The sequence below is a fragment of the Bolinopsis microptera genome, chromosome 12 (genome assembly GCF_026151205.1).
Source record: "Bolinopsis microptera isolate Bmic1 chromosome 12, MBARI_Bmic_1.0, whole genome shotgun sequence".
Classification (NCBI taxonomy): Eukaryota; Metazoa; Ctenophora; class Tentaculata; order Lobata; family Bolinopsidae; genus Bolinopsis; species Bolinopsis microptera.
In genome coordinates this window covers 12,061,075-12,075,887 of record NC_087083.1, presented here as the reverse complement: position 1 = coordinate 12,075,887, position 14,813 = coordinate 12,061,075, and the positions used below count along the sequence as shown (strand labels likewise).

Sequence of the window (14,813 nt, the reverse complement as noted above, 5' to 3'; positions counted from 1 at the left end):
GTTCTTGGATTAATTTTCCGTGCAACTTATCTAACAACTTGGTCCTTGGACAACATAATCACAATAATTAAGTAAGTAGTAAAGTAATTAATTAGTTAATTAATTACCTGATAATGAATCTGTATAACATGCGGTGTTCTGGGTTCCAGTCTAACCAACTCTGGAAGGGTGTTACTCGCTTTCCGTTCATATTGCTAAACAATTATGATATGTTAATAGATCGGTTACATCATTACAATTAAGTAATACCAACGGGATAATATAGTGTTATTGTCAAGTGATCAAAAACGAAAGTATAGTATATTTTCGAAATTATAACAGCTGATGAATAATATGAAATACCAACTAATCCCTTAACAAACGAGGTGCAACAACAGAAAAAGTCCCTCCGATTGAAAATCAGTCGGATCAGAAAGAAAAGTGGTAGAATAAGAGTGGAGGGTGAGGACTGAGGAGTGTGCCCATGTGAGAGGACTGTGTCCATGTGGCCGGTAAAGCAGGCGAGATAATGGGAGAGCTCCTTGTCACATGGGAGGTAATACCAACTTCCTATTGTAAAGGAGACGGGGGGAGAGAGCATGACATTTCCCCTTTTCAGAAAGTTCTACAGCTCCGATCAGGACCTTCTAACTATAATGGCACTGTTCTCTCTCTCTCATCAGTTAACAAGATCTATAACGCGTGTTATTTTTATTACATGTGTTCTCTCTCTCTCTCTCTCTCTCTCTCTCTCTCTACAACTATTATCCCTCTCTCTCTCTCTCCACATGTGCGAGGGGGTGTTTCCCGCACCTAACTTTTTAATGGCACTGTAAAGACAGACGAGCACACTTTTTCCTGGTTTCGCACGTGCTGCCGCACATCACACGTGACCATGGAATAACGGCCTATCGGGTCACGTGACACTGGTATAAGGGGTCACGTGATACATTTCAACCCAGGTTGGAGGATATCATTGCTGAACCGAGCAGTTTAACACCTGTTCGGTACGACAAATTAAAATAAAGAATCGGTTTAAGCTTGGGTAAATACATGCCGGCACGCTTCAAGAGTTTACATTTATAATCTTTAAAAAAATCTATCTTTAAACCCTGACGGGATTCGAAAATGCAAGAAGACACATAAAATGATTCCCAATAAAATGCCAGTAAAACAAAGCCTATCAAACTGGAGTTATGGTGACATAAATAACAGAAACGATTACCATTGACTCTTAAGTGGCAATCGAGTCAACCTCGTGATAGCAAGGTAAATGGTTTGTTGCAAGTCGCAGCTTGAACAACGTCTATGTGAAATCCTATCTACATAATTTAAATCTTACAAACAAAAAGGAGGAATACAAAATTCTGCGTCAGCGGAGATAATGGATATTTTTGTGTTTAAAAGTATTTTTCTCTTTCAATGACACATCATCATTGAGAATCAAATCGAAATTTCTTTATATACTTGAGTGTAATGAAATTTGAGAGTGAGAAAATGAGTTTTACTCGAAAATGATTTTAAAACGTGCTCTCTTCTCTTAGAACTTTAACCAATTTCAATACGTGATCCGTTCCCTCTTAGAGATTTTAAAACGGTTTGAAAGCATTAAAAAGTCAATACTTCCGGAAAAATTGCATCTTATTGTAATTCTTACACATAAAATTGTTACGATTCAGAGTAAAACTCTCAAAAGTCCAGTCCACAAATCAGGAAAGAGTGTGCAACTAGTAACAAATCTTTTAGTAACCAGTCTCATATCCTTGTAACAATACACACCATCTAGTAATACTAACATCTACTTCATGTATCACCACCAAGTAACCAGTAATACCACCAAGTAACCAGTAACATCTTTCAGTAACCAATAAAATCATCCAACACTGACATACCGAACAAAACCACAGAGCAATATCTCAGAATGACTCCCCTGTAGCTGCTCTCAACTACACTCAAGAGCACTATCTTAGTTAGACAGTCGTATTTAACGTTCTGCCTATGATATAAGTCGTAAAAGTTACAATTCAGTTCTCTGATTGGATCTATCCACAGACGAAGTCTTTAAAATTATACGATTTTTAAATACGCTCAAATCACATGACTCTCCCCCGGATCGCAAACCGCAATGCAACAAATTTTGAAGGATATAACTCGAAATGATATAACAGAGAGCTTGGAGGAAACGTTTATATAGAGATTTGAGAAAAGCGGTTAGTCTCAGCCAGCTAACTTTGAGTCACGTGGTGCAGTCAGTATGTCGCGTTATCAGAGTCAAAGTGAGTTCCTTTTAAATCTTTTATAAATTCGACAGGTGACTGATGCGAGGATATGTGGCGATGTGGTGCAGCTGCATCCCAAAAATAATTCTTAAGAATAGTTACTGAAATGCTTGATGTTGTTGGAGTGCAGGAATATGTATAATACTTTTGGCTTTTTGGTTTTATGCAGATTTTGATTATAATTATATTTTAGGGGAGGTCCCCCAATTGAGACACAAAACCATAAATTAGCTCATCTAAAAATAACTATATCTATTGAGCTGTCTCATCGGAGGGTCCCAAACTACAAAAAATGCAGCTCATCTAAAAATAACCGTATCTTTTAATCTATGTCTCGCTGGAGCTTTTTTGAAATGGTAATCTCATTGAGACTACAGCTGTGAGACTTAATTAATACTGATGCCAACTGAAAATGAAGAACAATGCAACCTCAAACGGTCGAATTACCGATAAAAATGGTATTCGCCACGGGGGATAGTTGTAAAAATAATTTCTAATCATTATTCCATATTTTATAATTTCGTAGGCGTATTCTTTTTAAATAGTTGTTAGTTATAATAATATTACACAAAATTAATTTTATGTCACTGATTATACGAGTCATGGTCACATTGGAAATATAATCATGAAATTAAAGACTTGTATGTACAGTAAAACCCCGATTTAGCGCAGAGTTTGGGAGAAACGAAATATATGCCGGTAAATTGGGGTTTTCTTTGTTTACATTATGCATGTTAACTGTTAAAAGAGATATTTGGGGAAAGGAGATGGCCGCGGTAAATCAGGGTTTGTGGTAAATCGGGGTTTGCGGTAAATCTGGGTTTGCGGTAAATCAGGATTTTACTGTACCACCACCATTAAAAATTGGTAATTTTCGAGAACACTAGTGGACTTTTCTCTGTCACATGATGACACCACCTTCATATTCTAAAAAAATTGTTTGTGATTCGATTTTGTAAAGAACTATGATTTAAATAGTGAATATTGAGAACCGAACTGTATAAAAAAGGGTTGGCTCTCGTAAATTTTTCTGCATTTAAATTCGTTTGCATTTCAGATATCCCCGATGTTTAATTTATTTAAATACTCTTTTAAAAAAGCTGGTTATGATTTCCCTCCGTAAAAAAAATTCAGCGGGAACTATAAATGTTCCAACTTCTAAAAACTTCATCAATTAAAATATTTCAAAATCAATTAGCGATATTTACCATCATACTTAAGTATTCTTCTTTTATAATCACTATGGCGAGCTTATAAATAAGCTCGCCATAGTGATTAAAAAAGAAGGCAAACATAGGTGAATCAGAAAGTTGAACGATTTTAATTCACTCGCAGCCAGACGATAAAGATAACGCCCTAATATCCAAAAAATATTGGAGAACTAACGATTCCCAAAACTCAAAGATTTCAATTTATCTATTTTAAATACTTTTATAGTTATTAATTTAAAGATGGCTGCGGAGCACCCTCTTATATAAGCAGACTATTTTAAGAGTGGCAAATTGACAATCTAAAATGAAAGTATTTATATCTACCCACCCAAATAACGAGCATGGGAGAAACAACCAAAGAGAGAGAGACAGTCATTCAAACTGAAACAAAGCAAACTAATTGTTTAAATCAAAAATTATCGAACAACTCAACGATATGCTGGCGGGATAGGCCTGAATGAAAAGTTAGAAGCCCTTCGATTTCAACAAAGTACTTCTAAGTCGGACTCCTTATCTAACATTGGCAGCTCGATTTAGTGAAATATTTTACAACACAGTTCTCGCCAGCAGCTCCAGCACAGTGTATCACTAGGGACAGCAAGCCTGTCAGTTTTTGGGGTAAACTTCAACAAGGCCACGAGACGCGCACGTGTACTTCTCATTGGTCCAGAGAGAACACGTGGGGATCACGTGAGCCATGTCGGGATCACGTGATCCATGTCGGTAGTAGTGAATATCAACATTTATTAGGACTGTACCAGGCTACACCATCGGACCAAACCGACCGGCAAACCACGTCATAACATGTCTACCAACCAATCAGAACACGATTGGAAAAATCAGCAACCAATCACCTCACGCATTCCAGGGTCACATGACATTTCCCTTCCACTCACAACAGCTACAGTCTCACGAATTCTCTTCTCATTTCTCCCATCTAGACACCTAATAATTCATTGAACTCAATTCTATTAACACATTGTAAGTAGGTAACGATCCATACTAAGTGGAGGTAGGTTCCCGGATGACACCTCGTAACTCGACCGTACCTCTCATCCCCCACCTACTGCCACAAAACATTAACTCAGCCAACACGCGCTCCCCAACAAACACACTAAGCTCAACTAATCAACCACAACCGAGTCAAACAAAGTTCAAACGTTTCAAACTTGACAGGTCCGATCTGAGAAGTGCTCGCGGTGGTGTAAATGAGAAACAGAACGAAACTTAAAGTGAAGCCTCACCCAACTTCACCTATTTGTCAACAGAGGCAAGGGTAGTAGACTGAACAACATTTATAACCTCCAGATTGTCCGTCACTTCCCTTTCTCTCCAGCTTATTTAACATTTAGAACGGAAAGTAAGAAATTTTAAAGAGGACCTAGTGTCAGTCTTATCGACTCGGGACCCGCATATTTCACATAACTCCAGACTTGGTAGTAGAACTTGTTTTAAAGCGGCTCATGCCTCACAGCCTACAACAGCCCGAGGGCGTACAATTATTAACGGTATATCTCGAAAGTTTATCAGGTTCCAGGCGGTTTCTCGGGGTAAACGACGGCTCTTGATTCGGCCAATTTTAAAATCGCGTTCACCAGAATAAGCGCACAAAGATATCGTGAACTTAAACAATATCATAAAGGAGTAAGTAATATATTCCGCGCTAAACAGATTCTGTGAGAGGTTAAAATTTGTGTTAAGATGTGCCATTCGCCTGGCTAACCATGTGACGTCACGTGACATTTCATCTGCTCGCTGATTGGCTGGGTTGGACTAGCGAGAGCTCGCTTTCACGGCCCTATCGTTATTGTTGACATTTGATTTGGAGGAGCCCTTGAGGAGCTTCTTTCCCTCGTTTCAACCGGTCCGGGAGAAAAGGAGACCGTGCCCGATAGAGAGACTAGTGCGTCACGTGACATATCGTCACATGACCCACACGTTCCCAAAAACCAGCCTCTACCAGGAAATCTGAGATCGATCACCTCAACCTGATGAAGTCTGGGTCAAGCCCAGAACAGGAATTTGAACGGATAGCAGTAGAGGGAGCTATTGTATGTATTTTTAAACGGACAAGTGTTGGTTGGGAGTGCGGATAAGTCTATCACTTTAGAGAACTGTGTCCGACAACATGGCGCGTGCTCATTAACACACTGTCCTGCATATAACACTATAATATAACGTCACGTGACTCTATAATATAACGTCACGTGACACTTTAATATGACACTGCCAGCAAAAACACTCGGCTGTGTCGCTTCACATCTATTTTAACCGGGACCAAATCACACAGCTGTGTCGCTTCAGATCTATTGTAACTGGAACCGTAAGAATGGGTGAGACCAGGGATGGAGCTGTTGTACTTGGCTGGAGGCTTCACCTGGGCATTGGTACCAGTTTAAACTGACTTTTTGGCAGCAGGAAGGAAATATTCTACTGCTATTTGACAAGGTATTTCCATAGAGTGACATAGGACGGATTTGGAAGCCACTCCAGATTTTAGCTTCTGATTCAGTGACAAAATGTAAGCGTGTCCTGTACTTCGTATCTCACATTTATAGGCTCATGTGGTCATATTAAGGTTATAATTTGGGCTCAGGTTCACCAGGTTCACCAGGTTCACCAGGTTCACTGTTCTGGTTATAATTATGGTATTGGCTAGAAAGAGACTTCGGATTAGGGTCCCAAATAAGCTGGAGATTTCAGATCTACATTGCCCACTTTTAGACTTTTTCAATACGACCGTCCTAAAAAAGAAGCCCATCTATCTGTGAGGTGTAATATTAACAACTACACTTATCTTAAACCATGTAAGCGTAGTACCTCGAATCAAGCGAGCGGAACTGCAAACGATTAAGACGAGGTATTTCTCGAGGGCCCACCTAGAAGGCCTTCAAGATGAGGAATAACGGTGATGACTTACAGATGAATGAGCCCTTTCTCCTCAAATTCTCTACATTTTGTACGGTGTTTGTTCTTCAGTATTCACTTATAAGTTTGCGAGGTATTTAATATTTAAAAGAGAACTTAATCCAAACCCTAGTGAATTGTCCCAAGACTTATTCAATGTAATGATTGCAAACAGCCAAAATTGTCGAACAAATTCTTTGATGGACAAAACCAGCCGAATTTCATGCTAATAATCCGGCTTTGAAACACGAGGGCTGCACTAAATAAAGCTCCAAAAATGACAACAATAATAATACCAATGATACCAAAAATAATTGAATTACCTCTAAAACAGACAAGTGTGATACAGCGATATACCGGCTAGAATTGTTTTAAACGGCCCGATTATCATCATAAAACAATGCAATATATCGGGATTCAGGATTATTAGTGTTAAAATCGAGGAGAGATTATGATGGAAACCCCAAATGTTACAAAGTGCTAGACACGAAATATCGGGAGCTTCACCAGTGTGGCTCGTGATTAATATTAGGCATAGCAAAAGTAGGTAAAGTGGGGATAGTGCAGTTATAAAGGTCTATATTAATACAAACTCAACTCATGGAGTTTGGGTCAACGAGCTTGATGGGAGAATAGTTAATAATAATAGGAGAAGAGCGAGCCACGAAAAGAAATGTAATTTACAACTCCGAAAACAAAGGAGTTATAATATTCATGTTAGTATAGTCGGCTAATTTAAATCTCAATACACCCCCTAACTCCGAAACTTGTTCAATTATAACTCCGTCTCCCGTAATATATTATATTACTTTTGCAGCAGCATGGAAAATTACCCCCCGTTCAAATAATATGTATATTACTTTTGAAATATAAGTTTAAATTAAGCAAACTGGTAAGCTTTGTTGTACGGTAAACGTCGGTGCCTTGGCTAAATTTACACACTCGGTATATATGAATCTTATAGCACAATTAATGTAGCCAACAGTAATCTCATTGTTCTCTGAGCCGATAAGGAAAAAAGACAATAATGGAAACAAGGACGGTAGTGGGATGTCCATCAATTGGAGCGGGAGGGATGTATTGTTCTAGTATCAGTAGTGACCCTTTGTCTTATCACGGACAAACTATAATGAGAACCACTGCAAGACTATTATGTTTTTTACGTTACTCTACCGCGGTATAATTTGTAAGATAACCGGTAAATAGCTGGAAAATATTCAGAATTTTCAATTTAAAGGTAAATAGTTTGAATGTTTTCGGCGTAGAGCATGATAAAGACAATGGAAGATGAACATGATATGACAATAAGATAGGAATAAAAATAAAAGTGAACGACTTCTTATGGCTAATTTGAAACATATTTTGGTAGCAAATGAAACTAAGTATAGAACATCTCAAGGTTCAAATTATGAGCAAAAGACAATGTTAGGATAGTATAAAAAGTTCAAAAAGCGCATACAATTACGAACAACGCAGACGCGCTGTTCAAGATATTAAAGGATTCGCCAGATCGGAGGTTCAAGCATAACCAGACCTTCTGGAACCTCGGCTCAATCAATAGATAAAGTTCAGTGGCCGGGGATCATATCTTTTTTCACTATCCAGTTAGAGGGATATCTCTCACATCAGCGGAACAATCCCAAGCGAAAATCAAAACTTTACAGTTTACACGATGTAAAAAAAGAAACGTTGCTCATCCCATACCCAATCAAACACAACACAATGATCGTGATCCCCCCACTTCTACCAACTCATGAAAAAGTGGCGAGCTTCGTTCTATATCTACTTGGCGGGTCTGGGTCGTTAGTAACTACTTGAAACCCTACTATAGTCGGGAGGCCGGTACTATCTTTTTAAAACTGTTCCCTTAGCTAACTCCGGAAAGTGGCATTTTATTGGACGCGCTATATATTTATTATACGTTGTAGCTTTTTAACTTTCGTTACTCCACCATCGTGGTCACCAGTTTTTGGAGAGGTAGAGAGAGAGAGAGGGGGGACCGAGGGGATGTGTAAAGTTTTTATTGGTTAATTTGATAAGGATCTGTTGGACTCGATACGAACCACACTGTAGTCCGAATAACACGGATCTGAAGAAACTAAGTACGTGGGTGAGTAGTAGCCATGGGAAAACTAATGACAATAATATGATCTTCATATTTTGTATTAACTGAAGATTTTGGTCGTCAATAGTAGATGGTTAGTAAGAGGTTATTAGTAGAGTAAAAAGTTATTGTAGTGTTTGATGTGAGCCGTGTCGACGCTACTCTGGAGAATGGCATGAGGAAACAAGATACTGATTACTTTATATGGAAATATTTAAATAATGATTATGTAATGTGGTATTTGGCTATATAGTTAGAGAGTATGATTTTAGTTAATTCTAGTAATGATTGCTTTAAGTTTCAACTCGAAGCTGCATTAATTTTAAGTTATCCAATGATCACGAAGATAAGAATCAATATTTAATGCTACCCTTCAGTGGGACACATGACATACTCTCAATGGAGTTATATTAATCACGTGACATACTCTCGAAGAAGTCAGATTATTCAATCGGAAAACTTATCAAAAAATAAAACTTCCTCCCGCGGGCCACGTCTCAAAGTTTCACGTCGTTACGCCCTCATCCTGTATGAGTAATGAGTAGAATAGATCTCACGGAACGAGACGCTGTGCAGAGGTCAGCTAATCCACTGATCTGTAAACTGTCATGAGCATAATCTAGGTTTTAATTAAGGTTTTAGGTTTAATTGGAGCGGCTTTTAATGAGGCTTTGAATAATATTAAAACTTTACAAAGAAGTAAGGGTAGGTTTACATTTAGTGGATCTGATCATTAATTGTTCGTGATGAATTTGTTTTGAGGATCTGTGGTTCTACCCTCCTCAAGTCTTAGGCACAGAGGGGTAGGGGACTGATCATAATTTAGAGTGCGCAAGGAAAATATATGTAATGTAGTCACCTCCGCAGATTATAATCGTTCCCAAAAAATTTCATTTCGGTATCTGGTAGTCGCAGAGCTAGTATATTGCAGCAAAAAATTATATTGTTGATTTATATAATATTGATTAATAAATTAGATTTACTTCTATATATGCAAAATTATCAAGGAAGTTGAGACGACATCGAACTTAATCAACAGGCCAAGCGAAAGTCAGAAATACCTAATTAAAAAAGAATCTGTTCTTATACGAACTATCATTGGAAATTTTCACAGCAGCCATCTATACTTTGACTGATTTAACACGTGATACGTGGCACGTGATATATAACATGTGGTTATCAGGTTGTTTACAGTTAGAGACGAACTAGTACAGTTAAGATGTGGTTACCCGGTCTTAATCCTTAAAAGCATAAACGGAAGTGACTATCAAGTTTCAATCTTGCGCAATATCTTAATCTAGCCTAAAATGCAACGAAAATTCGCATTATCGTATTTAAAGATTTTATTTGAACATTTAAATATTTCACTTTAAAGATCTAATGTTAAAGGAGCCGGGCAGAAAGCGGCTTTAATGCGGCGAGATGGTTTACGGTTTATTCCTTGTAAAATTAACAACCAGGAATCATGGATGTTGGAAAACGACCAGATTCATAATTTTTGGTTGTTATTAATTCAAAACTTTTTACCGCATCCATAACTCCATAAAAAGCTGGTTCAAATTTCGAGCTACTTTAAAATGTAATTCCTAGTCAAATATGCGGGTTCCAAAGGTCATAGAGAATGTGCTCGAAAAATGTAATAGATTTGATAAATGATCAAGATCTTCAAGTACTTGATAAAATATAATCAATATCATTCAAATACAATGAGGACCTGTAAAGGTTATATTGATCAGTGCATCCTGTAGATCTTACATTTATGATAATTTAATTCGCTTTCAAATCTACCACACACAAAATTTTGTCGGCTCTGAAACTGAAAATTTATTTGTTAAAATCTAGTATTTTAAAAGCACCATGCCATCTCATTGCCAGATTCAATTTTCTCATTGCGATAGTAAAAACTAAAAGCGAAAAGAATTTATATTACTATTAGTTACGTCAAGTTACGTCAGTTACGTTAGTGCCCCTTATCCGACGATTTTGGATTTCGCTTCTGACGGTAATGCTTAGCCTTAACTATTAACTTAACAGTTAGCCAACCCCAATGTGACGTCACTGAAATTTAATCTTTAGTAATGGAAATTTACCACTAGCTACCCACGTCAGCGATAGTTAAAAATATGCGCCTCAATAAAGACTGCCTTGGTTTTAGATCTAGTAAATGAGATACTATCTGATATTATATCTTTATAGCGTTCAGAGCTGATTTGTCTTCTGAATGGATGTCGTTGTTGGTTGGGAGGCTGTTAAAACCAGTCACCAGACCATTTGGAAAACATTGCGACCAAAATTATAGAAAACACCTCGTTTTGGTGTTCTAAAAGAAATTTTGTGGCGCCTATAAAAAAACGTTGAAAATATGATAGAGTTAAAGTAAAACTCTTTTGAAATTATCAAAAGCAGTTTATGAGTTTATGCTTTAAAACGTTTATTTGCATTATATAAACGATGTTGCTCGAGCACTCGAATATAATAGACGAGAAATACAGTTGCTACACGGTTAAATTGTCTGATAGTTCTACAGTTTTTGAAGAGTTCAATTCGATCACGTGACGTTTCAAAAATTGGAACCATTTTACTCGTCAAGGAAGAGCGCGTTACTACATAACTATTCTCTCATAACCTTTCCTTTAAAATATCATTATATATCTATAGTCTATACTAGGGAGCGGTTGAGATCAAGGTTAACGTCGTCATTCTTCGAGCCAATGAGAGATGTAAAAACAAAGAACAAAATGACAAATATGTCAATTCTAATTTAAAACCATCAGCGATTTTAACGAACAACCGCAACTTTCATTACCCATATTAATGACATTGTCATTACACGTGAGAGGGAATAATGATGTGATCTATCAACGTAATCATTTGCTTTGATATAATATATGTACCCAATAACCACCCATGCGATGATTCATGAACTAACAAGAATTGCGCCCGTTGTTTCGTTTTGGCGGACGCTAGATTTCCATTTCACATTTACTATAAATTTAAGTATAAGCTCCAATCAGCTCACTTCAATCTTCATGATAATAATATTGACATGTAATGATAAATTATGCATCAAATACGGGAAACACTTGAAATTCAGTTCAATTGCCGTAGAACTTAACTTGTATCTGTAATTCAAGAAATTATCAGCAAAGGTAAACTATACTCGTGTACACATCAATACACTACGTACAAATTGGGCGTATTACCTAATAGTAATATTATATTTATACATTACATGCATCATATACATTAAAACACAGTTGCGCCGCGCATTCATAGATCACAGGCTATCTATATACATCACATCTCCGCAAGCAATCCTCGCGCGCGCGCAACTTTTTCGTTGCTTGGTAACTAACGGAAGGACTGACGACATATATTTGACCCACCTACTGCGATCTCCAAAATCCACGTTTTTCTGCAAAAACCTCCATTCGTAACCTTTCACCATTGCCTTTTTTCAAAAGGGTGAAAAGGAAAAAATACCAATGGACGGCAACCCAATCGATACACTTCAATGCTCATGCATATGCCCATAGGCATAATTGACCAAAAGTTGAGGAATAAATAGGTAAAATTGGCATATTTTTTATAATTTTTCGGTCAAAATCGAACAATCGAAGGATAAATATTCCTGACACCATACTCTCTTTAACTAGTCATGGGGTTGTAATAATAGTAGCCAGTATCAATAAAACTATTATTGTTTTAATAAAGAGTACTCATTGAAACACGGACGCCAATAGATGAGCAGTGATCTGGCTATATAACCTGGCATTTGTCTGCTGGTCAACCGGAGAAATTTTTAGTTGAAACCTCACGAAAAAAGTGTGTTTCAGTTAAACAATAAAACTACTGAATAGACTATATAATTGAATTAAAGTAAAAAAGCAATTTAAAACTAGCATGTGAACTGATGATGTACACTTTAGAGCTTTAGAGGCAACTTGAAGATGAAATGTATGCAATTTAATCTGCCAGTGGTGGGTTTGAAAGAAAGTGCTCAGTTGCACAGTTGGCTGCCGAGCACAGGACTTAAATGAGGCCGCCAAAGTGACCAATCAATCATAGGCTTTGAAAAAAGGACATGGAGACAAAACAATAGATATGAAGACCGCCGAAAGTACAGCGGACAGAATGATGGAATTAGGAAGGACGGAATTAGGAAGGACAGAATTAGGAATTAGGAAGGACGGAATTAGGTAGGACGGAATTAGAAGGACGGAATTAGGTAGGACGGAATTAGAAGGACGGAACTAGGTAGGACGGAATTAGGAAGGACGGAAGGACGGAAGGACGGAAGGTCGGAAGGACGGAAGGACGGAAGGACGGAAGGACGGAAGGATGGAAGGACAGAAGGACGGAAGGACGGAAGCACTGAAGCACGGAAGCACGGAAGCACGGAAGGACGGACCAAATATCACATTTAGGAACCAATTAAAGCCAGTGGGGGAGGAGTAAATGGTCGAAAAAATTACAAAATATTACATATTTGTAGCTGCTTTTAACTTTTTTTTGATAAATGATGTTAACCGATTCTTACAAAATTAACATACAACATTGAGATTAATGAAATTGAGGTTAAGATTTTATTACACTCAAAGATTTTTTGTTATTTCGGTCAGCAAATATTAACTTTAAATTCTAGATTCATAATTGTCAGTAAAATCGAAATCCAAATGTTTTAAAATGAATTTAACCTCCTACTCTCCTAATCCTTAGCTACTCCCTAGACTAGGTGACACTGGGATTCGAATCCTGAACCTTCTGCGCAGAAGGCGGACGCTCTAACCACTAGGCCAATTCTCCAATTGTTACACTGAGCAAATGTTTTATAACATGTATAACAATATATTGATAAACCAATCCCAGTGCAATATGGTTAACAAAGTAACAATCATATGTTTACTACTACTACTACAAGATATCATGATACTTGATAGTTAACCTCATTTTTAGACAAATTTTGGGAGACAATTAACCCCTTTGGCCAGTGATGAATTTGGAGAAGGAAAGCATGTTCAAATATTTCAACACTGCTGTCGTCCATCAGCATTCAGCCAATATTTATATACCTAAGATCTAAGCCGCGTATTTGCACCTGATCGGCTTATGTACTTGCTGAATTTTACTTCCCTTGCTTGTCTACGGTAGGATATCAGCTCACGTCTCTTGATACGAGAACTAACCTCCATACCAAGATAAAGAACTATCTTCAAAACTGACTAGAAGATATTGATGACACATTACTTGCGAGCAAAAATAGAGCCGTAAAATGATACAATTTCATAAGAACTAAATCTGCAAATCTTGGCAGGGCTCATAAACCCCTCATTTAGGATTTGACATCAATCTTGCGTCAAAGGGTATTTACCACCAAATCACTTTCTCAACCATAAAAACCAAGACATACCCCAGCAAGCAGTCTACAAGGCAGGTTATTTAAATAAAATCTTTAAAGATCGTGACGTAAATGCCAAAACGGTGGTTTACCTCCGACAAAACTCTCCCGTATTATGCAGTCTCTCACAAGATTCACTTTTACTTCATTTAAATCGAGTTGAAAGAATTATGAATATTAAGACATTAAACGCCTTCTGACGTTTCGTCTGCGTTATTTGAAGCATCAGTCAGTATAAATTTGACAGAGTGTTTTCACTCAACTTGATCCGCCCATATGTGTTGAAAATCGAATGCTATGGCCTATTGAACAGTGGGAGGAAACAAAAGATTGGAATTCAAAAAGGAATGAATAATTCCCGAAAAAATTACTCTCACGACAGAGAGATCAACTTAGGAGAGACTTTTACATTCCTCGAGTGGGTCATCGAATAGTTCGACTGCCCTTGCAGCAGCGTTGCTGCCTTGTTCATACTATAGCCCAGCAAATAATTTCCATTAGGACAGCTGTAATTGTTCACAGATGAGTCATCTGGAAACAATTTACGAAATGCTCATCATAGCTTTGCTTCAATAGGGTGAAGATTTGATGGAATAGTGTTCCATAAACGTGGCCACATTACTCCAAATGAACCATCATACAATGGCTGTTGAGTGTTGACGTTGAGCATTGGGTAGCGTTGGTGCAATATTTTCCACATATAATGGATGATAACGTAATGCTCACTCCTCCTTTGCATCGACATTAATTTTAGTGCTTTGAGCCACTACCCAATCCATGAGTACGCTGCTTCAATCTGTTGGATGTCTGAGATTTTGCTGGTATTCACTATTCCACAGAGGACAGGAATACTCTAAATGACTACGGACAAGTGATTTGTATAGTGTCAAAATTACGACACTGTTTCTGCATTTGAATGCACTGAGCACCCAGCT

General features: G+C 37.6%; 2 protein-coding genes across 2 annotated transcripts in view; both read right to left on the bottom strand.

Moving 5' to 3' along the window:
* Positions 1-14,813, bottom strand: part of LOC134824344 (NAD(P) transhydrogenase, mitochondrial-like) — a 1,149,555-nt gene that overhangs the window by 812,238 nt on the left and 322,504 nt on the right. The gene's annotated exons all lie outside the window — the stretch shown is intronic.
* Positions 1-14,813, bottom strand: part of LOC134824138 (zinc finger protein 236-like) — a 108,068-nt gene that overhangs the window by 15,259 nt on the left and 77,996 nt on the right. The window contains exon 2 of the mRNA XM_063835871.1: positions 108-196. Within this exon, the coding sequence (XP_063691941.1) occupies positions 108-190 (83 nt within the window). The 5' untranslated portion in view covers positions 191-196. The remainder of the gene's footprint in view (positions 1-107; positions 197-14,813) is intronic.